Source organism: Amblyraja radiata, chromosome 31 (assembly GCF_010909765.2).
Source record: "Amblyraja radiata isolate CabotCenter1 chromosome 31, sAmbRad1.1.pri, whole genome shotgun sequence".
Classification (NCBI taxonomy): domain Eukaryota; kingdom Metazoa; phylum Chordata; class Chondrichthyes; order Rajiformes; family Rajidae; genus Amblyraja; species Amblyraja radiata.
This window is the reverse complement of record NC_045986.1, coordinates 18,122,865-18,148,893: the sequence shown is the minus strand read 5'-3', so window position 1 is coordinate 18,148,893 and position 26,029 is coordinate 18,122,865. Positions and strand designations below refer to the sequence as shown.

The 26,029-nt window shown below is 40.3% G+C and overlaps 1 protein-coding gene across 1 annotated transcript in view; it reads right to left on the bottom strand.

Annotated features, from left to right (window-relative positions):
* The window catches only part of zbtb40 (zinc finger and BTB domain containing 40), a 45,034-nt gene extending 25,093 nt beyond the window's left edge, over nt 1-19,941 (bottom strand). The window contains exons 1-9 of the mRNA XM_033047996.1: nt 19,859-19,941; nt 17,364-18,171; nt 15,872-16,005; nt 14,952-15,150; nt 11,410-11,549; nt 11,118-11,310; nt 6,341-6,477; nt 4,058-4,256; nt 2,410-2,546 (exon numbers count right to left, since the gene is read on the bottom strand). Of these exons, the coding sequence (XP_032903887.1) occupies nt 2,410-2,546; nt 4,058-4,256; nt 6,341-6,477; nt 11,118-11,310; nt 11,410-11,549; nt 14,952-15,150; nt 15,872-16,005; nt 17,364-18,120 (1,896 nt within the window). The 5' untranslated portion in view covers nt 18,121-18,171; nt 19,859-19,941. The remainder of the gene's footprint in view (nt 1-2,409; nt 2,547-4,057; nt 4,257-6,340; nt 6,478-11,117; nt 11,311-11,409; nt 11,550-14,951; nt 15,151-15,871; nt 16,006-17,363; nt 18,172-19,858) is intronic.
* Between the last annotated feature and the right edge of the window lie 6,088 nt (nt 19,942-26,029).

Genomic DNA, 26,029 nt, shown 5'->3' with positions numbered 1-26,029 from the left:
AGTGCATATCAAAAATCTACTCAATGTATATACTCAACTTGCCACAGCTCTGAATATTTAGCAGTCAGGTCAATATAAACTCTAAGTACTCAGCTCCTTGAACTAATTCTCCTGTATTTTTGTATCACTCTAGTATAAATTATGTAAACTATTCTGATTTTTTATCATAATAATATTTTGCAGAAGCTGACAGACAGTTAACTGTGTGTTGTGGAAATTGCAATTATGTGATCTCTATCGATTCACATCACCTATTAATTGAGGGTTTTTTTTAATCTGAAGGTGGTGGAAATGCATTATTGTTCACCATTTTTTCCCTTTGCTGCCCTGTTTCCTAGTTGATTAAGGGATTGCAAGATATTGCATGGGAACAGGCCCTTCAGCCCACTGAGTCCACACTGTTCATTGGTCATTCGTTCACACTACTTCTCTATGTTATCCCACTTTTGCATCCATTGCCTACACACCTGGGGTCAATTTACAGAGGTCAATTAACCTACAAACCTGCTTTGGGATGTGGGAGGAAACCAGAGCACCCAGAGAAAACCCACACAGTCACACCGAGAACTTGGTAACTCCACACAGGCAGCACCCAAGATCAAACCCGGGTCTCAGGCGCTGCGAGGCAGTGGCTCTCCCAGCTAGCTGTGTCACTGTGCTGCCTCTTGCCTGACTATCCCACCACATGTAGAAGCATCTCTCTATTAATTTCATGTAAAATTATGGGGCTTGAATCTGTCCCAGGAATTGACCGAAACAGATGGAAGAATCCCAGTCTTTTATCAACACTGATGTGGTACTAAAATACAAAATACAGGAAATGCTATATAGTTCAATTTTGCACAATGCAAGGACTTTTACCAAATGCAACCCACACCCGTGATAGCAAGAGAGCCTTTAATTCAACAAGTACAAAAGACACGCACTTGCTTTTATATTAGAAATTGCTCGCAAAACTAATGGGAATGCCAGTAAAATGCTGAAATTTAAAAATGCACGAGATTCTATTGGAAAAATGGTAATTGAGTACAAATAATATTTCATTTTATTTTTGTCAGATACTCTTGTGATGCTGCTGAGACCTTTGCTTACACCAATTAGTACATCCGATGGTGATGGATCTTTCACTTACATCTGTCAGCATCTTTGATGGTGCTGGAACACTCCCTGAAAGCACACAATCCATGCATGCAGGAAACCTCACTTACACCTCATAATATTTTCAACGATGAAGGGACACTGACCTAATGTTGCAAAGCCATTCATCTAAAACATTGAGAAAGTGAATGTGCAATCTCACACAAAGAGTTTACACAACCCTACTTCCACTTTGATAATGATAGAGTTATTTATTCAAGTCTAGAAGCCATTAACAATCTTGGCCAACTAACTCCTGATCAATCAGGTGCTTACGATAATCCAGTTTGTCCTCTGACTCAAACTGAACCTGCCATAGGTACTATCATTAAATGAATGATAGACATTGTTTATCATTAGAAAAGCCTATTGTTTAATGCAACTATGCATTAAACATTCTGTTATTGGGTGTGTGCTTTTTACATGCTATTTCTTTTAGAAAAAATTATTGTAATTATTCTAAGATTATTATTTTTTTAATGATTCTCAAGTCTGTTGTATATCGGCTTTTCTGTGTGTGCAACTGTCTGGTGACACCAGTCAGCCCCTGCTCTGCATTATACCTCATGGGCTTGCAAAAACACTGCCACTTAGCAAAATACTGTGTCCAGAACCACAATGCAAAAAGTTGCAAATGGTAAGTGGCATCTAAATTAATATAAAACAAACTGCAGTTGCATGTTTATACCAAAAATGGACACAAAATGCTGGAATAACTCAGCAGGTTAGGCAGCATATCTGAAGAATATGGATAGGTCGGGACCCTTCTTCAGTGTAATTTATAGGCTAGGTGGGGGGGGGGGGGGGGGGAGAGAGAACTGGAATCAAGAAAACCAACTAAGGAAAATCTGTACATATCAGTTTGTAACATTGCAAATCCTCTGACACTTATTTGGTACATTTTTGTATCAGCTTTTCTAGTTGTATTATACCATGTCAAGTTGACGAATGAATCTGCCTACGTAAACATGTTGTACCATATATACCTCCTTGCTAATGATGCCCCTCTAATACTTTAGATTTGTATCTCCAAACCAGCTTCTTTTGCTATTTGACTAAGAAAATAACATTAACAATTTCCTTACAAAAAACATTACTGATCACATTATCCCTAGCTTACTATGTTTCACCTAACAACAGATAATGCTTTGCATGCTTCACAGTAGATTTCAGTGATATATATGTGCAAGTCAAAGTAGTTCAAATGTATTAAGTAATGGGAAAGGCAATAAACCTCTGCATCTAGATAGTTAAAGTGTGAACATAAATTACCTCAATTGTTTCAGCGGGAAGATTTTCTACACCTGGTACCAAACAGTCCAGCAGTGGACTGATGTCCTCAATTCCATTGATGATCAACCGTCTGTGTTTTCTTAAAATACTGAAGGCTTTACTTTCCTCATCACTCACTGGGGAGGGGGAGGGGGGGAAATGAGAAGAATTACCCCACAACAGAGCTAAAAAATCAACAGAAAATAAAATAATTTCCGACAGCTTCAACAGTAATTTAAAAATCTATAGCAACACACAACCTGCTCGAGAAACTCAGTGGTCAAGCAGCATCTGTGATGGGGAAGGAGCTGAAGAGGTTTGAGGTTGAGACCCTGACATCAGGACTGAGATTGTAGAGGGAAGATGGTCAGTCTAAAAGAGAGAGGGAGAGGTGTGGCGTGGGCCAGAAGGTGACTGGTGGACCTTATAGTGGTGAATGATGGTGGGCAAATGGAGCCAGGTGAGAGAGGGGAGACAGATAGGTTGATGAGAGATCGAAGCAGGCAGACAAAGAAAATTTTAAAAAAGTAGTTTTAAAATCACTCATCTAAATATTTTTTAAATTTTCATTGCTTTCTGCAGAACCTTAATGATTAATGCTATTTCTATAAACAGGACTAATCATAAATGACCAATAATATTTCCTTAATTATTATTGCATTCTACAGAACATTAATGTTATTACTATAAAGAATAACACTAATCTTAATCATAAATGAACGACAGAAAGTGTGAGGGTTATAATATTCAATGTTTTCAGTTTTAATGAATGCACACATGAGAATCCCTAACTTCCACTATAACAGCCATCCTTACAAATACACAGCAGTTATTGTAATCTGTGTTGCACAGTTATACCCACCTACAACTGCACAAAGCTGCTTCCATAACTTGCCTCTGTCTGTAGATTATTAGTTTCTCAACTTCCTAGGCTTCACCTGCACCTATTATCTATGTATCTTTGGGAGAAGGCAGGAATGGGGTACTGATCGTGGATGATCAGCCAGTATCACATTGAATGGCGGTGCTGGCTCGAGGGGCCGAATGGCCTACTCCTGCACCTTATTGTCTATGTATCTATGTAGGCTTGCATTAATAGATGTAAAAACATTCTCAAAGGACACTGATTTGTCGTGATGGTTTCATAACCCAATGTATTGCTCTGATCAATGAAAATGGGAAAAGTCTGCTTCATCAATTCCATCATGACACCGCCTCATTATTGAGGTTGGAGCTACGATCAAATTTCATTCCTAATTCATTTACTTATGAAAACATAATTACATTTTTGATATATTTTCTTGCCTTATTATTCCTATTCATGTTAATGCATAACTTTCAAATGTTTACCAGGTTTCTACTGGTACATAAGGCAATCTCTTTTATGCAAGCTTCTAAAAACAAACAGTTTACAGATGCAACACAGGCTGCCATAGTTAGAGGTTCCCATTACAATATCCAGCCACGATGGTTCTAACATACCAGTCAATTACTCTAACACTTAATCACACTTATTGTAAGCCATCAACTCATTTTACAATGTTTTTTTTATTTTTTAAAAGCACTTAGGAGCCACCAATTCTAACATTAAATGTGTTATTTATTTTAAAAATGTACTAATTCCAGGACCACTGCACAAAAGCCTCACCTGATAAAATGAGTCGGAGACCATCTGGTTCTTTTTGGAGTTCATCCAGCAGGGTGCACAGCTTTGGCACATCCTCTTTCATTCGGATGAGCACTTTCCATAGAGTGAGTGCTGCCAGCGTTTGTTTCTCTAACACTGCTTCCATCAACTTATTTGTGCAATTCACCACATCTTTTTCATTAATAAGATCTTCAATTCTCTGTCAATGGCAAAACATATTAAAGATTAAATGATATTAACATGCGCAAAGTATCCTATCAACGTGCACTTTTAACAATGAAGCATCAGTGCTTACAAGTATGCGTTGCATTTTGACTGGCTGCTTTGTATGGTATCATAGCAACTAAAGCAACAACAAAAATTGGCACTGCACTGGAGGAATTACTTGCCGAGCATTTAATGAAGATTAGAAAAAAAAATGTCAAGTTTACTGCTGCTACTCACCAGCTGTATTTTACTCATGGAGAATTCACTGTGGACTTTAATGAAAATTAATAACAATTCAACTGAAACTGCAGTCCTTTACTAAAATTGAACCAAAACATCACAAGTTTTGTTTCTCAAGGGGTTAATTTTGTTTTACATTATACCAGAGGTTCGGCTGAAAATATGCAACAATAAAATGAATTATAAATACATGCGTACCAGGTTGATTCATGGAAGGGGGGGGGGGGGGGGGGGGGGGGGAGGGATGAGGGGGGGATTAAGCAGACTGCCTTTTATTCTCTAGTATGAGGGGTGATATTATTGAAATAACAAATATCTAAGGAGGCTAATAGGACAGATTCTGGGGTGAAGATTCCTCTTGCCAGAGTGTCTGGAAAAGGTGGTGCAGTGGTGCATCTAGGGCTGGTAGTGCTGCTCTCTTACAGTGCCAGAGACCTGGGTTCAATCCAGACCTTCGGTGCTGTCAGTGTTGAGTTTGCACGTTCTGTCTATGTGACTGTGTGGTGTGTGGTTTCCTCAGGGTGCTCTCGTTTCCTCCAACATCCCAAAGACATGCAGGTCTGTTAGTTAATTGACTTCTGTAAATTGCTCCTTAGCTTGCAGGAAATGGGATAACTTTGAACTACTGTAAACAGGTGATTTATAGTCGTCGAGGACTCGGTGGGCTAAAGGGCCTATTTCCATTCTGTACCTCTAAACGAGGGTCTAAAACAAAATTTAGAATTTTTGTAATTCTCTATGCAAGGGATCTCCATAGAAACTGTCACTGGTATATTCAAGACAAATAGCAATATATTTTGAGTTGTAAGAGAATCAAGGGATATGGGTTAGTGCAGCAGTTTGGCACCACTGAAACACACCTGTGCTGCATCTAAGACTCTCGGACATCCCAGATTCTACACTGCCTGACTAGCCTCACCAAAAATGGTCAACATCACATCAGACATGTGGCCAATCACCTGCAATGTATTGTTGTTGTATCTAAAATGATTAAACCTCTCTGCATTTTGCTTTTTCCATCTGATCTCTTCTGCATGTATCCTTCTACTGCGGTTGATTGAATAAAGGCCAGTTATAACCATGGCACCAACTCTGAGATGCTTTTCAACCACAACAGATGGACATGGAAAGGCCAATAGCTGTGCACATCCATAACTACTCCTGAACAAGGTTCCATGCTAGGCTGCCTCAGAGGCTAGTTAACAGTCAATCAAATTACTGTGAGTCTGGAGTCGCACATCGGCCAGACCAACTAAGGGACATTATTGAATCATCATTTGGGAGTTGGGAGACAAAGGCAAGTGGGTGATAGATGGCAACAGATGACAAAGAAAAAGGCAGATGGAGTCAGGTAGGATAAGGGGAAAGTGAAGGTGGAGTCAGCCAAGTGGACAATCATCGGAGGTTATGTGGAGAAGGCAGGAGAATAGGGTTAGGAGGGAGAGATAGATCAGCCTTGATTGAATGGCTGAATAGACAATGGGCCGAATGGCCTAATTCTACTCCTATCATTTGTGATCTTATGATCATCATGAACACAAAGGCTTCCAGAGCTGGAATAGGATACATAAAGACAATGACTATGAGAATATCGGGCGAGGTGAAGGGCAGATGAAACCAGAACCAGATGAGATGGAGGGCAGACGATGGACGAAATGTGTTGCTAGTAGGTGGATGGAACTAGAACCAGAAGGTGAATGAAAAGGGGTTAAAGAGGGCTCTCTCCTGATTATATTGTATGGAAAAATTAACAAAAGCATATCTACCAATACATCAAGAATCTAAAACTATTAAGATACAATATATCATGCTTAGTCATATTAAAAAAATCCACACCTGTTTGTCGTTATCAGATATATCCTCTGAAATAGACAAGACATTGTGCAGGGTTTGAAGCTCAACCACCACATCAACAATATTCTCTTGATATCTCCTGAGCAAGTCAAATGCACAATCTTCAAGGTTTTTCACTCCTGCCCAGAATTAAAAAACATTTAGTTTAATTATCAATAACCCATTTAACAATGCTATGAAGTGCAACCAAAACAATAATAACTTGCATTGACATAATTGTTTTAAGATTTTATAAAAATGGTGCCTCATAAGTAGAAGGAAATAAAAAATTCTAGCCACATTGTAGGAACGACTGACACCGAAAAGTGATCAAATATTTAATACACAAGTATATTTTAAAGGTCCCAATGGCTTCACGAGTATTATTAAATAAGATACAATACCTGACACAATGAAATATGACGGAAAATAACCCAAAGCCTGGTCAAGCAAACAGTATTTAGGACTATTTAGAGAAAGGGTAGAGGCTGAGATGCCAAAAGGTGTGGAAGAAATTTCAGGCAGACTGCAAATGGTGAAGTAGTGGAATTTATGGATAAACAGGAGGCCATAAAAGGGAAGAGTGCAGAAATCTCAGAAAGGCTGTAACAAAAGCCTTCTTGGCCACCATATCTACTTGTGACACCGCTTTTAAGGAACTATGTACTTGCATGCCTCAATCCCTCTGCTCCCCAGAGCCCTGCCTGTGGAAATTCTGCCCTGGTTAGACTTCCCAAAATGCAACACCTAGCACTTCTCTGTATTAAATTCCACCAACCATTCCTTCGCCCAACTGATCAAGATCCCACTGTAATATTTGACAACCATCTTCACTATCTACAATATCACCTACTTTAGTCTCATTTACCAACTTGCTAATTTGTACGTTCTCATCATTGATATAGATGACAAACAATGGGCCCAGCACTGAACCCCGAGGCACACCACTAGTCACAGGCCTCCAGTCCAAAAAACAACCTTCCACTATTACCCTCTGCTTCCTTCCATGATGCCAATTTTCTATCCAGTCGGCTCTCTCTCCTTAGATCCCTCGCGATCTGACCTTCCAGAGCAGTCTTCCATGAGGAACCTTGTCAAATGCCTTGCTGAAATCCATATATACATCTACAGCTGTGTCCACATCACCTTTTTGGTTACATCTTGAAAAAACTCAATAAGGTTTGTGAGAAACAATCTCCCATACAAAACCATCCTTACTATCCCTAATCAGCCCTTGTCCATCTAAATACACATAGCTCTTATCCATCAGAGTACTCTCTAGCAACCTTCTGACCACAGAAGTTAGACTCACTGGCTTGTAGTTGCCAGGCTTTTCCCTGCAGTCCTTCTTTAATACAGACTGCATCCTCCAGTCTTCCGGCACCCAACCCGTATTTAATGGCAACTCTTAAATCTCAACCAGCGCACCCTGTAATTTCCTCCCTAGCTCCCCAATGACCTTGGATATATCCTTTCAGGCCAGAGAGACCCAGGACCTTGCAAGGTCTACCAGAGGATAGCAAAGGAGATAATAGTTGTAACTTCTTAAATCTGCCATGTTTAAGGTTAAGATTAAGGTTACTATTGAAACTTAATCATTACTAATCTGAAATACTTAATTGCTTATATTAGATGCTTATTGCTTTCTACTTGCAAAAGTAAAGAAAACAAAAATATTTCTGAAGTGACTAGCTAGTTCCTTTCTTCTTCACCCAGTGCTTTCATTTTATCCACTGCTATCTACTTAATTGCTTTATTTGTTATTTCAACAACATAATACAAGGTACACAAACAATGAGGAAAGCAAATGGGTCTTTGGCTTCAAATTTCATGTGGAACGGATGAGTTTCTTTTTTCCATGGAGGTGTGAACCTTTGGAATTCTAACGCAGGTAACTGTGAAGATTACATTGCTAAGGATGGTAATCAGGGATGATAGATTTTTAGACTTTATAAGAATTAATGATGATTGGGATTAGGCAAGAAAGCAACAGCTGTTGTCGGCCTCATTAAAGGGGGCAATGAGGAGGAGTATAGAGACATAATAAGTAACTTTGTGGAGTGGAGTGCACACAATAACCTCCATCTTAACACCAAAAAAACAAAGGAGATAGTTGTGGACTTCAGGAGGGGGAGGAGGAGGACTCAAGCAACACCAATCACCATTAAGGGCACTGAGGTGGAGGTGGTCGCTAATCACAGGTACCTTGGGGTGCAGCTTGACAGTGAGCTGAACTGGAAGTGTCATATGGAGGCGGTGTACAGGAAGGGACAAAGCCAACTGTATTTTTTAAGGAGGCTGAGGGCATTTAACATCTGCCAACCCCTACTGTGCAGTGTCTACCATTCAGTGGTGGCCAGTGCTCTGTTTTTTGCTGTGGCCTGTTGGGGAGATGGCGCCCGTATAGCAGATAAAAACAGACTGGACAAGCTAATCAGGAAGGCCGGCTCAGTGGTCGGGGCTGAGCAACGAACGGTCCAGCAGGTGGCAGAGGCCAGAACTCTGAACAAACTAGGTTCTATAATGACCAACCCCACTCACCCACTCCATGCCCTGAAGGTGATCAAGAGCAGCATCTTCAGTCAGAGGCTGATTGCACCAATGTGCAAAACTGAGAGACATAGGAAGTCCTGTTTACCAGCTGCTATAAGGTTATATAATGCGCATAAATAACTGCACTTTTTTTTAAATTAATTGTATTTTAACTTGTATTTTAACTTGTATTTTAACTTGTATTTTAACTTGTATTTTAACTTGTATTTTAACTTGTATAGTATGGAAGCCATTTGAGGAAATGTGTGGTGTTATGTCTGTCTTGAAGCTGTCGTGGCACTGTAATTTCCTGTAAAGGATTATTAAAGGTATAATCAATCAATCAATCAATCAAGTGGAAGTAATGTCATGACATGATCAGCCATGATCTCACTGAATGGTGGAACAGTGAGCCCTGTGTGCCCACAGGGCTCCTATAACTCACTTTTTAATAACCATCTTTGCCAACTATGATACCAACCGCATTTGTATCATCTGCAAACTTACTAATCATGCTTTGTACATTCCGTCCAAATCGTTGATTAAAAACCTTAAACAGCAAAGGGCCCAGCACCGATCCCCGAGCCAAACCATTAGTCAAAGGTCCCCAGTCGAAAACAACATTCCATCAGCACCCTCTGCTTCTTTCCATAAAGCCAATTCTCTATCCAGTTGGTTATCTCTCCTTGGATCCCAAGCGATCTAACCTTCCAGAGAAGTTTACCATTTGGAACCTTATTCTCATTTATAAACTCCGACCAAACATTGATGAAGTTGTGCAGTAACATGATATGCCGCACATTCTGCATAATGATGCTGTACAAACATCCATACACATCGCTAAACGAGACAATAAAGTGTTCTTCGCTTTCTGATATAGTTTGATGGGTTAGCAGTTCCTTTCTTACAATTCATGTTTTGGGTTTTAGTGTCACAGACTACTCTCATGAATGAGGCTAAACCACTCTGTCAGGAAGTGCTTTCACTGAAAAAGAACCATTTTTACTGAAATCCTGGGAATACTCAATAGACCAGGCAGTCACTATGAGAAGAGAGTAAATCTTATAAGATTATAAATTCAAAATCAAACATGTTTTCAGCTGCAGAGGTAGGAGAGATGGAGAAAAGAAATGAACCCTCTGTGATAGAGCAGAGAACACAAAAGCCTGAATGACAGAAAACTATGTGGCTGCATGCAAATTTGATTAATGTGCAAAAAGGCTATTGTGTATGTGGTGTAGCGAAGGGCTTGTTTCTATGCTGTACATCTCTCTGACTCTATAAGTGGAGGTGGTGTCTGTAGATAAAGGGTGGTGGAGGCTTATAAAGAGCAGCTGATCTGTCTGGATGAGATGAGTGGAGATGAATATGAATGAGAATGCAGGAGAAAGGGGAAACAATACTGGAATCGTGAAAATGTTAGTGGGTTGATATGAAAGAGAATAAAGATACTCAATCAGGCAGTTTATGTCAAGAGGGGAAAAAAATGCTTCATGGTTTGATCGAAACTGGTCAATCCTGATATAATCATGTTTGTTGAAATTGTTGAATTCAATGCTGAATCTTGATGGTTACAATATATCTAATCAGAAGATGGGATGCCGTTCCTCAAACCTGTTGTGGAATTCTTCGGAACAGTGTACAAGACCAAAGACAGAAGGGTCCAAGTTGGAATGGGGTAATAAAATAATACCAATACTATGTGTGGCATTGAATAATACATTAAACAGAGGGCCAAACTTTTCTTGTGTAGATATAAAGTGTCTACATTTTACATCTATTTTGTAAAAGTGCAAGGGAGGTACCAAGAATGTCACAGCCAATATTTATCACTAATTTAACAGCATTATACAGTTTATTTTGTCATTATCACATTATCGTTCCATGCATGAAATGTTTCCTATATTACATTAGTTACTACTTTAAAGTAGTGGGCAACCAGAAGTTCAGGGTCATCACTCCAGACTGAATAGAGGCATTTGGCAAAGCTGTCACCCAACTTGCATTTGGTTTGTACACTACAGAGGAGCTGGTTGTTCGCTATCAGCACCAAATGCAATGCACTAAATTGGAATAAACAGTAGTGAATTGCTGTTACACGAGTCCCTGGATGGTGGGAAGGAAAAAGGTAAAAGGCACATGTTTTGCACCTCCTGGGTTGGCAGGGAAAGTCACCCAGAGAAAGGGAGCGAGTATTAGTGGAAATATATGAATAATCAGAATCATGAAGGGAATTGATGTAACTAACCTGACTTTGTAGTTATTCCTGGTTCTTCAGTGAGAGTCCTTAGTAATGACTGTAGAACAGGGCAAACCTCTTTCATTGTTTGGAGAAGATTTAGTGCAGTCTCAGCACTTAATTGTCTCTCTTCAATTGTTTTCCTCAATAACTTAGCTATGGCATTTCTGGGTGTCTCTCCTTCGCAGCATTCCGCAATCACCTAAATATCAATATGTTTACCGTGACTAGATTTCTTGTTAGTAACAAGGAAAACTCTGAGTGAACGGTAAAGGATAAATAAATAATCTAGAAAAATTACCTTTTTCTCCTCTTCATTGAAAATGGTTTCCTCAGCAGACTCAAGACACGCCAATAAAGGACTCAAATCTGTCACACTTTCCAAGAGCTCGTCTTTGTGTAAATAAAGATTGAGCAAAAAATCTTCTGTGTCAATACGGCCTACATGGTAGAAACGGTCAATGAGTAAAGACTTTTTATACAAAATTAGACAAGATCAATGGGTGTATCTTGTGAGAAAATTAATGCAAATACTAGAAAGTTGAATTAAAACAGAATACTCGAAATCCTTATAAGTTTAAACAGCACTTGTGGAGAAACAGGTACAGTTAACATTACAGGTTGATAAGTTACCTCAGCTGAAAGAAGCTGCAATGTTGACTCTGCTTCTCCATCCATAAAACCAATGAACATTTGCAATAGTTTCTACTTTATAATTAAAGTAATTAAGTATCATATGAATTCATTTGTTTAAGAAGGAACTGCAGATTCTGGAAAATCGAAGGTACACAAAAATGCTGGAGAAACTCAGCGGGTGCAGCAGCATCTATGGAGTGAAGGAAATAGGCAACGTTTCGGGCCGAAACGTTGCCTATTTCCTTCGTTCCATAGATGCTGCTGCACCCGCTGAGTTTCTCCAGCATTTTTGTGTACATATGAATTCATTTGTTCTCTCTCTCATTCTGTCAACGTGGATATCTTCCACAAATGTGCGTCTTCGCCAGGAGAAGATAAAAATTTGGACTTGGTCTAAGAATAACTCGCTTTCAAATTAGACCCATTGCTCAATTAAGCATCACAACATTAGTCTGCCAACCCACACTATTTATAAATCTGTGAAAACCATGCAAATTTCCATGCCAATAAGTAGTTGTGAATAGAACTTAACATTGTGTAGTCAGCCAGTATCCACATTCAGAACTGTGGCGGCAGTGTGCCTCAGAGGTAGATAGCTGTGGGATGCAAGATAAATAGGAATGCAAAGTTGACGTCACAATCAGGTAAGCTGTGATCTTACTAAATGGCAAAGCCGGATTGAGGATTCAAATTGCCTGAGTCCATTCCTAGATGGACTGCCGTGAAGAGAGAGTGGACGCTGGCGCGCTTTGGCTGCCGCTGCTCCCTCTTCACACTGTGTTTTTGATTTTCTGTTTTTGGATTGAATTCTGTTTTTAATTTGTGTCTCTGTGATGTCTTTATTACTTGTTATACTCCGATTATATGTTATTCCGATTACTATGTAAGGTGTCCTTGAGATGTCTGAAAGGCGCCCATTAAATAAAATTTATTATTATTATTATTATTATTCCTAGTTTGTGCATGCACAATGTCTTAACGTTGTGCATCTCTGAAAGATGAAGAAAGCAAAACACTTATTATTCCTTTCTGTCAATGTGCAGCAGCATAGTTGGAGGTAACACCCTTGTAACGAATCTGGAACATCAAATGCCAGGGAATTTAGTATAAAAATCTATGCTGACACAAATAATATTTATGAGGGAGTGCGACACTTCTAGATCTTCCCAATCTTCTAACCTACCTCCTTGTAGCCCTTGCACTTTTTTTTTTAATCTGTATTTTCTCTATAGCTGTAACAACTATAATAATTCTGCACTCTGGACTCTGGTTATTCTGCACTCTGGTTATTTTTCACTTTTGGTTTACCTGATATACTCTTGTATGGTATGACTTGCCTGGAAAGCAAGCAAAGCAAACTTTTTTACTCCTTCTCAGTACACAAGAAATAATAAACCAATACTGATACTGTGGAAGGCACGACCTATTGAATAAGACATTAAGCACAAGCCCATTGCTTTTGTGGACGTAAAAGGTCCCATGGCACTATTATGTGGAAGTGCACGAGCGTTACCAAGAATGGCACAGCTAATATTTAACATTAATTTAACATCATTAAACAGATCATTTGGTTATTATCACATGATCATTCCATATGTAAAATTGGCTATCATATTTCCTACATTATAACAGTGACTATACTGCATAAGTACTTAATTCGCTACGAAGCACTTTGAGATACCTTGTGAACACAAAAAGCAATCAACTACTATATACTACTGCCTTATTTCAGTAAGTTGGAATTAGTCTAGAGTTCGCAGATATTAGACATGATGGACCAAATGGTGCCCTTCTGTCATAAACTTTCAATTATCCCATAATTTCTTAGCCAAAATTTAGGGTCCAAATGACGAGTCCATGGCAAGGTGCTGTTGTCCCAAGAGTGCTGGTCATAATCAAACATTCAGGACTGATGCCTCCCTAAGGAAACCCATGTTTCTGCTCTATGGTAGTGCCTTCTAAAAGGAAGATCCAGGATATTGATTCAGATTACAAAATGGAAATATTTCCCAGACTACAAAAAGTATTATGTTTTTTTACAATCTTTTAGTTATAAAACAGTTAGATAGATTAGTCAATGTCCCATGGCAGCTGGATGCAATGCTACAGGTTAAAGTAGAGCTGTACAACCATCTACTGGCGAGAATCTGCAACAACATTTTCACATCGATCTCTTTGGATCAGAAACTCTCACTGTAATTAATTTACACAGGTACATTCAATGTTGATCTATAAAGGAGGGCCCGAAACAATGACAATTGCAAATATGTTCATGGACAGGACAAAGTTAAATGTTTGAACTAGTACTCAAAGAAGCAGAGCAATAGTGTGCCAATTTGTACGAGTATAATATGAGCATACAATACAGGTAGTGTGGAAGCATCAAATGATCTCACACTTATTTACCATTACACTTTACCATCAATCTAACTGCTGGCAATAATTTTATTATTGTGCAATTAAGTAAAAACGCCTCAAGGTTCATCAAAGAAACAAAATCAGACAAAATGTAGCTTTGTGATCTTATTTCAGGTGACCAAAACAGGTACATTTTATTCAACGTCCTCAAGGAGGAAAGAGATGGAGAGGTTTAATGTTTAATCCAGAGTTTATGCCTGGATGAGTTAAGGCACAAAAGCCAAGGAAATGAAGGATGGATAGTCCTTGAAGGTAATATAAATGCAGAAGGCCACAGAAGTAATCTGATGCAGTTCTGTTTGCCTTATCAGCATGTGGGCTGTTATTTTCCTATCAGATAAAAATTCATAAGTCTTGATAAGCACTTAAAAAGTAAAAAGATTTGTTGGCTTAACAAATGGACGTTTGTAATACCGAAGAAAATAGCTAAACACCTTAGGCAATAAATCAGTTATATTGTAGTCTTCTGGAACAATGCCAGAAGCTACAAGACTATTTTATCAGAAGAGTATTAGTTTAACTTAGTTCATTATTGTAACGGTTACTGAGATACAGAAAAAAAAGTGGTTAGTAAGAGTGGATATGGAGAAACTCGTAAGACTAGCCATGTACTTTATAGATGCTGCCTGACCCACTGAGTTATTCTAGCACTTTGTGTCATTTCATGTACCCGAGTTTTACAGCTCAACTTCCTCTTAGCAGGATACAAAGTCTTGACTCAAATTATAGAATATGAAATCACCAATTTAACAAATCAATGTTCAGAACCAGCTGTTAAAGCGAACTCACCAGTTAGCATTAAATGCTCTATGGGCAGATTTTGGTTTAAGTTCTGAAGTACAGTTTTCAGTCTGGGGTAAGCTTCTTTACTCTGTTGAAGCACAAATAACAGGGTTTCTAGTTGCAAAGTCTTCGCTTCTGTAATTCTGTCCAGTAATCTGCAGAAAACCTCACTGCTTTCTGCTTCTTTACAGCAGTCTAAGAAAACCTGAAATAGAACATAGGTGTACATATGTTATATCTATCTTATCCAGGTGATTTAATGGGCTAGATCATGCAAACCTAATCCAAACTATCTCACTCTGTCAGTCCCTGGAACACTGTCCAGTCACCCAGGAACACTACCTGCTGTCCATCCATACCTACACTTACATGGACTTATAGATGCAGAAGGGTTATATCGCTGGACATCCACTCCAAAAGTCCTGGTACATGGACTAGATGGCAAGTGTATCAAGTAATACAATGAAGATATCCTCATCACAAAATGTCCCTGGCAAATGGCAAAGTGGAAGACTGGGTTTTGCCAAGTGTAATCATTGTTAGAGACAATTACAACTATCAAGATATAAAAAAATAACATTTAATTAAAACATTTAAAAATTTTTAAATGTTAACCAAAAACACAAATAATTAAATACGTTACACAAAATCAAAATAGCTTAAAATAATAACTCACCTTCCCCTTTGTCTCCTAAATATATGCACTACCACCTCCATAAAAAACAATGCAGTCTGAGACCCTGTGCTAGTGACAGAAAAATGTGGGGAGTCTGCCTCATTGTTCAATGGGAAAGGATCAAGTATTATCTTAATAAGATAATTAATGCTCAGGCAAGAGCCGTATCACCACTGCTCGGGGGGGGGTCAGAGAAGCAATCACATTTGATATACATAAAGATTTTTTTTTTTAAATTGTGTGTCAATACCGTTTTCTCTGGCAATGGGATATCATCACATTTTGTCACAGATTCCACTAAACCTTGCACGTCTTGGACTGCCTCTGCAAGATCCTGTCTGTGCAGTAATAGGAACTCCTGTTCTGTGAGATTCCTCGAATCTTCTGCTCAAAAAGACAAAAGAATCATCACTATTCAATAAAAAAATTATGATAAAAACATATCAAATTTGACACAACCAAGAATATCATCCCCTAAACCTGTTAACTTTAAGTAAAATTAACTATCTATTATAACAAACAAGTCATTGGTGAACACTTTCCCATTACACACACATTGACCACCCAGCGAAGGAATAGGCGACGTTTTTGGTCGAGACCCTTCTTCAGACTGATGTAGGGAGGGGTGGGGGGCGGGAAAAAGAAAGGAAGAGGCGGAGTCAGTAGGCTCTGGGAGAGCTGGGAATGGGAGGGGAAGGAGGGAGAAAGCAAGGACTACATGAAATTGGAGAAGCCAATGTTCATACCGCTGGGGTGTAAACTACCCAAGCAAATTATGAGGTGCTGTTCCTCCAATTTGTGGTGGAGGCGGCCCAGGACAGAAAGGTCGGATTTGGAATGGAAGGGGGAGTTGAGGTGCTGAGCCACCGGTTATTGCAAACTGAGTGGAGGTGTTGTGCGAAGCAATCGCCAAGCCTGCGTTTGGTCTCACCGAGGTTGATCATGCGCTGAATAATCCAACCAGATTTTTGTTTAGAAGTGGAAAGAGATAATAGAAATTGCATTAATTACAACGTGTAAAAAGAGATGAGATACTGTATTGTAATTTTGCTGCATGTCATTGTGGTATATATCATGTCTTGGTTGGTGAATATGTTTAGTTTGCGACTTTGAAGCAGAAATAATATGTGAATGCTTCGTCCGAGCACATTATCGCAAGCGTCATGCATGCCGTCTTAAATGACCACCTAAACTGTAATTTGGCAACCTAAAAAGCTGCCGAGGTTACCCGGCTGGCAACAGGGAAAAAAGTTAAGTGAGAGCCCTGCTGTTGTTGCAATTGCTCCTGTACCAAGTAAACTAAATGGGCCCATCTGGAGTCACAAAAACACTAAACCACTCATGAACTTGAACTAATTGAAAGATTCAGCATGGATACAGGTCTCACGACCCATGGAGTCCACGCCGACCATTGATCTCCTGTTCACACTAGATCTATGTTATCCCACTATCATATTCACTCCATCGTATTCGCTCCATACATACATACATTTTGGTGAACTATGAGTTTACAACAATAATCCAATAATTTGTACTGGTTACCTTAACTGAAACTAGCTTTTGAAAAGATTTATTGGATTACTCCAATAATTTAAATTCCTCATCTACCATGGTGTGAACTATACTCATTGTCTCTGGATCAAAGGTTCAGAAATCTGGCTGGCTATCTATAACCTAATCACAATGCTACATGTTAAGTGTGGTCACACAGATAAATTCACACCCAAATGTCCAAGTTGTACCTGGGCCCACAGGCTTCTCTTTTTCACAAGACGATTCAGTAACCATCTCTTCTTTGATTGTTCCAATACAATCTGGTGGTTTATTAATGTCCTGGATGTTATTAGCACTTGTATCTGGTAAATTTTCCTGGTGCTCTCCATCTTGTTTTGGTTCATCATTTTCAGCATACACAGTATTTTCATCAGAGGGAAGAGCAGCCTCCATAAAGCCCACTGTGCCAGTGCAATTTAATCCTTGCACAGAAATATTCTTATCTGAAACCACTGTTTCAGCATTTGTGGTACAAGACTCTTTATTTTTGCCTGACTCTTGCACCACCCAATTTGTGCCAGCTGGACTCTGTGCGATTATGTGCTGCACCACTTCGTCCATAGAAACCCGCACCTCACTTGCCGCGGTATGTTTCATCAGGCTTGCCACGATGTTCTTACAGCTCACAGCAATGTCAAACATCTGCAAATTATCCGCAACAGAAACAACTTTTGTGAAGTTGTGCTTTCCTGGAGGCACCTTTCCTGTGTAGACCATCTCCAAAAGGATAGCAAACTCTTCTGGGCATACTACTGCCTGGTCAATAGAAATTGTGTCCGTGTTATCCAGGAGAGATTTGAACAACAAACTGGAAGCAGCCAGCACTAGCTTGTGTGCTCTAAACTCAGTGCTTCCAATGAATAGGGTGCAATCACAGAACTGCTCCTCTTTCCTCAAGGTATACAGTTGCTGCATGAGCTGCCCGCTGTAGTTTGGCAATTCCATGGTGTCAGTCGTCTTCAAACCCCTCTTCGAGATAATGCTTCCAAGTACTGCCTTTGAACAGTAAAGAAAAATCTTGGATGAATCTCTGACATTTTAGAACATTTCATTCTCATTTTCTACCAAATCATTTTTTTAAAACCAAGTAACTATATATCACTATAAATAGAAAAACAATACATGCCCAAAACACCCAACGTCAAGCAGCATCTGTGGAGAGAGAAAGATGCTATTGAAAATCAAACCATCTCAGATGCTGAAAATCTGAAATAAAAGAGAAAATACTGGAGACAGTCAGCAGGTCGGGCAGCATCTGCGGGAGGAGTAATAATGAACAAACCTTTATCACAATAGAATGAGAAAACAATATTAAGCAGGTCAGATCACATGTGTGGAAAGAGAGACAGAGCTAACATTTCAGGTCAAAGACCATTTATCAGAATTGTTTTCTATTTTTATTTTAGATTTTCAGCATCTGCAGTTTTCATTTTCACGTACAAGAGTGAGAAGTTGGTTAGCACCAGATTCTATTTTGTTTTCCTTCCCATTTATTAAAATATAAAATAGGATAATATCCGTATTCCAATCTGCCAGATATCATATTCAAGGAATCGCAGATCCTGGAATCTTGGTTACAAAATACAAAGTGCTGGAGTAACTCAGTGGGTCAGGCAGCATCCGTGGAGGGAATGGATAGACAACATTTTAGGTCAAGACCCTTCTTCAGTCTGCTTTTAGTAAGGGGGGGGGGGAGTGCAGAGGAAGAGTGAGAGGGGGTCTTACAGAATGTCTGTTAGAGAGAGGAAGAGAACTTCTTCAAATTAGGTGTACTTTGAGAAGATTTTACAGTGGACCAGTAAAAGATACAATGCTGGAGTAACTCAGCGGGACAGGCAACATCTCTGGAGAGACGGAATGGGCGACGTTTCAGATCGAGATCCTTCTTCAAACTCGATCTGAAACATCACCCATTCATTCTCTCCAAAAATGCAGCCTCTCCTGCTGAGTTACTCCAGTATTATGTGTCTATCTTCGGTTTAAACTAGCATCTGCAGTTCCTTCCTACAACAAATTATTGCCTGTCCATTCCTTATGCAAATGCTGCATGATCCACAAAGTAACCCAGCACTTTGTGTTTCACAATCAAGGGCAGTGTTAATTGATATTGGTCCATAACAATATTTGTAAACAATTGGAAATAACAATTTACCAAGAATGCCAATAACAGAGTGCATACTGATTATATCAACAAATCGATAGCAGATTTCAATGTGACCTCGTACTTAGAAGTGATTCTGGAGTGTGGTCTAAGTGGTGAAAGGTGTACATAGTAGAGGTTAAAAGAGGATACATCCAAGCATTATATGGTTAAACTGTCAAAGACAGTACCGAAACCTATTAAAAGGTGAATGGTTCGCTGGCCTTCAGAGGCTGAGGCCCATAGGTGGTTGCAGGCCCCACACACTGGCAAGCTCGCAGTATAGGGACGGGGCAACTGGGCCCTGTTACCAGAGCCGGGCCTCCCAGCGTGGAAGTTGACAGGATCACTGCCAGGAGCTGCGGGCCAAGTCCAGTGCAGCGAGGGGCTGAACGGCATCCTCCCGCCTGGGAGAGAGAGGGGGGTGAGGGGCACCCTCGGGGACACGCAGTTTCCCAGATGAAACGCCAGACACAGCTGACTCCGGCCTTGGCCGACCGAGGGACGGACAGACGGACAAACTCTCCCCGGACCGGCACTGACCTGGGACCGCTCGCTCTCCCATCGCACAACCGGCGTCCGGAACCACGTGAGCTGGCGGATCGCGCACAGTGCGCAGGCTCGCATGCTGGTCCCGTCAACGGGTACGCAGTGTGCGCATGCTCGGATGCCGGACCCGTCAACGAGTACGCAGTGTGCGCATGCTCGGGTGCCGGACCCGTCAAATAGTACGCAGTGCGCATGCTCTGGTGCCGGACCCGGCAATAAGTGTGCAGAACGCAGACCCAAGTCCGCTGTGAGCGCGCTTTGCGCAGACTCGGATGCCGGACCCTGCAACTAGTGCGCAATGCGCAGACTCGGATGCCGGACCCTGCAACTAGTGCGCAGTGCGCAGACTCGGATGCCGGACCCGGCAATGCGCGCGCAATGCGCAGGCTCGAATGCCGGACCCGGCGACAGGCGCGAAGTGCGTATGCTCTAATTCCGTTGTTAATTTTAAGGACATTAAAAGCTGCTTCAAATTTTAGTTTAGTTTATTTATTGTCACGCGTACCGAGGTACAGTGAAAAGCTTTGTTGCGTGCTAACCAGTCAGCAGAAAGATGCTGCCTGTCCCGCTGAGTTACTCCAGCTTTTTGTGTCTATCTTCTGTTTAAACCAGCATCTGCAGTTCCTACACATAATAAGGGAATAACATTCAGTGCAAGGTAAAGCCAGCAAAGTGAGACCAAGGATAGTCCGAGAGTCACCAAGAGGTAGACTATCCTTGATCGCACTTTGCTGGTTTTAACTTGTACTAAACGTTATTCCCTTATGATTCTATGCACAGTAAATGGCTCGATTGTAATCATGTATTGTTTTTCTATACTATAATGAAAAGGTTGCAGTCTGAAGTGTCCCGACCCAAAACATCATCTATCCATGTTCTCCAGGGATGCTGCCTGACCTGCTGAATTACATAAAATAATTAAACTCTGACTTTCGAATCTAATCAAATAATGAAAAAGTTCATTCATGACAACGACACAGCTAGTAGAGCATCTACCTACAGTTCCAGTGTCACACATTTAATTCTGACCTCTGGGTGGTCCAATTTTCTCCCACATCCCAAAGACGCACTGGTTATCAGGCTGCTATAAATTTAGCTAGGTGGCTGGTTGAAAAAATAGTGGGGAGGACATGGAGATGTATGAGAAAATTGGTTACAGAGAGATAAATGTAGAATAGACACAAAATGCTGGAGTAACTCAGCAGGACAGGCAGCATCTCTGGAGAGAAGGAATGGGTGCTGTTTCAGGTTGAGATCCTTCTTCAGACTTTTGGGTCGAGATCCTTCTTCAGATTATTCTAAATGTAGAATAGGAGAGCTGGCATATACTCAATGGGTCAAATGGCCTTAAAAAGTTATATTTAAATGACATACACAAATATAAGTTTCACTAGCTGTATGCATTTCACCAATCTTCCACAAGATGGCAATGATCTGTCCTCTGTATCAAATCAAGAGTGTTTAATTACTGTACCCCTAACGGAACAATGAAATTCTCACTTATAGCTTTGCAAACCCATTAGTACAAAACACACAAATAAATACACTATAGTAATACAATAATTTTTATAATCAGCCAGTGGCACAACTAGTAGAGTTGCTGCCTGACAGTGCCAGCGACCTTGGTTTGACTTTGGGTGCTGTCTGTGTGGAATTTGCTCATTCTCGCTGTGACTGTGTGGATTTCCTCTGAGATGAGAGCGTGGCCTGGGTGTATGGGGCTTTGATATTAGCTGCATTTTTAAGACAATGTCTCCTGTAAATCCATTTGATAGTCAGAACCCATGATGGACCGGACAACGTCCATCACTTTCTGTCATTTCCTTAGCTCCTAGGCGCTCAAGTTAGCTATCCAGGCCGTGATGCAGTCAGTCAGTTTTCTCTCTAGACAAGTGCTGAATCTCTTCAATCTTCGATGAAAGTAGGGGGACTGATGAGCCTTCATTGTGATATGTATCCAGTTAGCCAGCTGTCCCTGGATCATATGTGATTTAATCTTCCAGAGCATCTACCATTCAGGTCCTTATCAAAGGCCTTCCTGAAGTCCATACAGACCACGTCAAGGGCCCTGCCCTTGTTAATCATCTTGGTTTGTAAGACACAATCTCTCATGTACAAAACCATGCTGACTATCTTGCATCAACCCCTATTTATTCAAATGCATGTATATCTTTCCCCTCAGAATCCTCTCCCATAACTTTCTTACCACAGATGTTAGGCTTGCCGTTCTATAGTTCCCAGGTTTTTCTTTGAAGCTCTTCTTAAATAGAGGCATAACTTTAGCCACCCTCCAGTTATTCAGCACCTTAGCGTGTTTAATGATGAATCATACATTTCAGCCACATCTCCTGAAATGTCTTCTCTAGCTTCCCACGATATCCTTGGATATATCCAATCAGACATGGGGCAATTATCTATCTTCAGACATCTTGGATCGTCTGACACATTCTCAACTGTAATATGAACTGACCTCAGGACATCTCCAGTAAACGTCTGCGGTAAAAGCAGGAGAAATATTCATTGAGGACGTTGCCCATCTCTGTGTCTCTGCACATTGATGACCACTTTGGTTCTGAGATGCGCTATGCTCTTTTTAGTTACCCTTTTGTCTTAATATACATAAAATCACTTTTGATTCCCTTCAATCTTATCTGCCACAGCAATCTCATTCCCCATTTTGCATTCCTGATTTCCTTCTTTACTGTGCTCCTTAATCCCTTTTATCGCTCCAGGGATATATTTGATTCCAGCTGTCTATACTTGACCCATGTCTCCTTTTTCCTGACCAAGGCTTCAATTTCTCTCATCATCCAAAATTCCTTTCTCCTACCTGCCTTGCCCTTCACTTTAATAGGATCATGCATACAATGAACTTTCCCTCTTGCACTTTCAAAAGCATTCCACGTTACGGACGCAAAGAACCTACAATCAACTTTTGCATGTTGCTGTCTAATACCATCGAAGTTGCTCGTGCCCAATTTAGAACTGTACCTTGTGGACCAGTCCTGTCATTAGCCATAACTATTACATAGAAACATAGAAATTAGGTGCAGGAGTAGGCCATTCGGCCCTTCGAGCCTGCACCGCCATTCAATATGATCATGGCTGATCATCCAACTCAGTATCCCGTACCTGCCTTCTCTCCATACCCTCTGATCCCCTTAGCCACAAGGGCCACATCTAATTCCCTCTTAAATATAGCCAATGAACTGGCCTCGACTACCCTCTGTGGCAGGGAGTTCCAGAGTTTCACCACTCTGTGTGAAAAAAGTTCTTACAAATATTGTAAAGCTAATAGAACTGTCAACTTGCCAACTGACTCTTCAGTTACTTGACTTTCCCAGTACCTTAATAGTAGGTCAAGATAATCTCGCTTGTTGGGCTCTCGACATCTTGCCTGTGGAAACTTTCCTAAACACATTTGGCAAATGCTACCCTATCTACGCCATTGGTACCACGACTACCCAAGTCTATATTGAGAAAGATAATATCCCCAATTCTTGGTGACGAGTAAAGGCCCCAATGCACAATCCCTGACTCGATGATCCTACATTAATGTTATCTCAGAATATTGTCAGGGTCTCCTTAATAAACCAACTCCTATTCCTCTTTTCTCCCCACCTCTATCTCGCCTGCAGCACTTGTACTCTGAAACATTATTGCCGAAAGTCTTGTCCCTGAGCCAGGTTTCGTAATGGGTATAACATCCCTGTTGCACATACTTATCCACACCCTGATTTCATTTGCATTATCTGTCTAGCATTGAAATAAATACAATTTAATCCAGCAGTCTTTCTCACTCCCTTCTGTGCTCCTGTCGATCCTGTACTGAACTCACTGACATTTTAACTAATGTGAGCAGAGCCTTCCACAAAAGTTGGTCAGTTCCATGATTGGTGGTTTTCACTCAAGAAGATGACAAAAGGACGCATCAATGATAAAAAATATTACGCTTCCATTAATTTTTATGTTAATTAGTAAAGGACAAGGCCACTGTTATGGTTCCGTTGCTGCATAAACTGTGATCCTTCCTTTGGAAGACAACTGAGGAAATATATAATAGTACCGCTCGGATAATGATTTTTATATATGCTAGGTAATTTGCAAGAGAAAAGCTTGGGGTTTTCAGAAACACATGGCTCTGCAAGAAATAAAGTACAAATAAGCACATACAGGGAACAGATGAATCAAAACATAGCTATTGCTTTGTGGCAATTATAACACTGTAGGAAATTGTATTTGATATAATTTTGTGTTGAAGAGTGGCTTGTTGAATGGGGCCTCTACTCAGGTCAGAGGTCATTTGCTCTTTCTCTATGGCACATTTCTGAGCTCGAGGAGTGACACATGGATGGAGGTTTATGGCTGTTTATGCTGAGTTCGAGACAGACTTCAAGGCTGAAATATAATAGACTCTAGTTTAGCTTTGGCTATGTTAAATTATAATGAGATTGAGATAAGGGATAGCATGTGACCGTGAGATCTACTTCAAACATTTCAATCTATCATAAGATTGCATCCTTCAGAATGGGCAGTAAAAGTTTTTGTGGAACACATTAAATAGGGAAACATTTGAATCAATCCATTTGAATTCAGAATTCATTTTTATTCACTCGCTGAATCACACAGCAGGCATGGGAGCAATCTTGGTTATCTTACACTCATGTGCAAAGCACTAAAGACTCGATCAACATTGAAAACAATACCTCAGACGTTTCCTGCAATCCATTGCAATATTGCGGCATTTGAATTGCGATGTGAGCTATTGGTTGGTTAAACTGAGTTATTTTGTCAATCTAAATTCAAGAAAACTTGAATCAAACACTTGTTGCTGTCGAAATCGATCCTTTATTCAGCGCTGAGACAATTCTTTGAACCTCCAACACAGAGCTGTCAGCTCTGGGGCAGGTCCAAAGAATTAGTGACTCTGGTACAAACTGAAGGAATAGGTTCAAGGTGAAGGGGAAAAGATTTAATAGGAATCAGAGGGGTAACCTTTTCACAGAAAGGATGGTGGGTGTATGGAACAAGCTACCAGAGGAGGTAGTTGAGGCTGGGACTATCCCATCGTTTAAGAAACAGTTGGACAGCTACATGGATAGGACAGGTTTGGAGGGATATTGACCACAAGTGGGACTAGTGTAGCTGGGACATTGTTGGCTGGTGTGGGCAAGTTGGGGCGAAGGGCCTGTTTCCACACTGTATCACTATGACTCTATGACTATGAGAAGCAGAATAAATATTTCCGGCTAATGATTTCATCAAAAAGATGAAAGGTTGAGAGGGGATGAATGAAATCAATATTACCAAAAGAGGATAGAAAAATTGAATGCTGGAAATATGAGATTGGAATGGATCTGACTATTATTGAACTTAGTATAGAATATGGAAGATTGCAATGTGCCCAGTCAGAAGATGAGATCCTGATCTATGACCATGTAATTCACCTCATTAAAATGATGTAGAAATAAAGATTTATTAAAGACAGCTAGATTTGGCTTCCATCATCTGTGCAGAAGGGAATAGCAACAGAGGGATAGAACATAGAATGGTGTCGCAATGGGGTTCAGATTTCTCTTTATCATCAATAATTAGTTGTGGGCAACAATGGGAGCCTTTCATCAGCAAGACTGATTCCTAATTGCTGTAATGGTTGTGGTTAGTAGCTCTCACAGTGCAGTTATGGGCAAAATCCCAGCATAGAAAATGAGTGAATGCACATACGAGAAAGATATTACTCAGGAAAAAATTGTGTGGTTTGTGTAGTGTTGTTCATTTTAAGAGTGTCCTGAGAAATGTATCCTGAGAAATTCACGTTGCTATCATCCACTTGTAGCAGGGTTGGCAATGTAGGCAATATATCATGAAATTTCAGGTTGCTTAATGGAGCTGGCAGGGCAGCAAGGTACTTTGTAATCAACAAGGTAGAGACTGAGATGCTTTGTAACAAACAAGGCAGAGGTCTGAAGAAGGGTCTCGACACAAAACGTCACCTATTCCTTTTCTCCAGAGATGCTGTCTGACCTGTTGAGTTACTCCAACTTTTTATATTTATCTAAGGTAGAGACTTCTTAAGTACCTGTGGATCTCCACATGGAAGCAAGGAGACACAATTGTTATCTACCACTGGAGCTGTAGAGATTTCTTTCTCAACCCTGACACCTG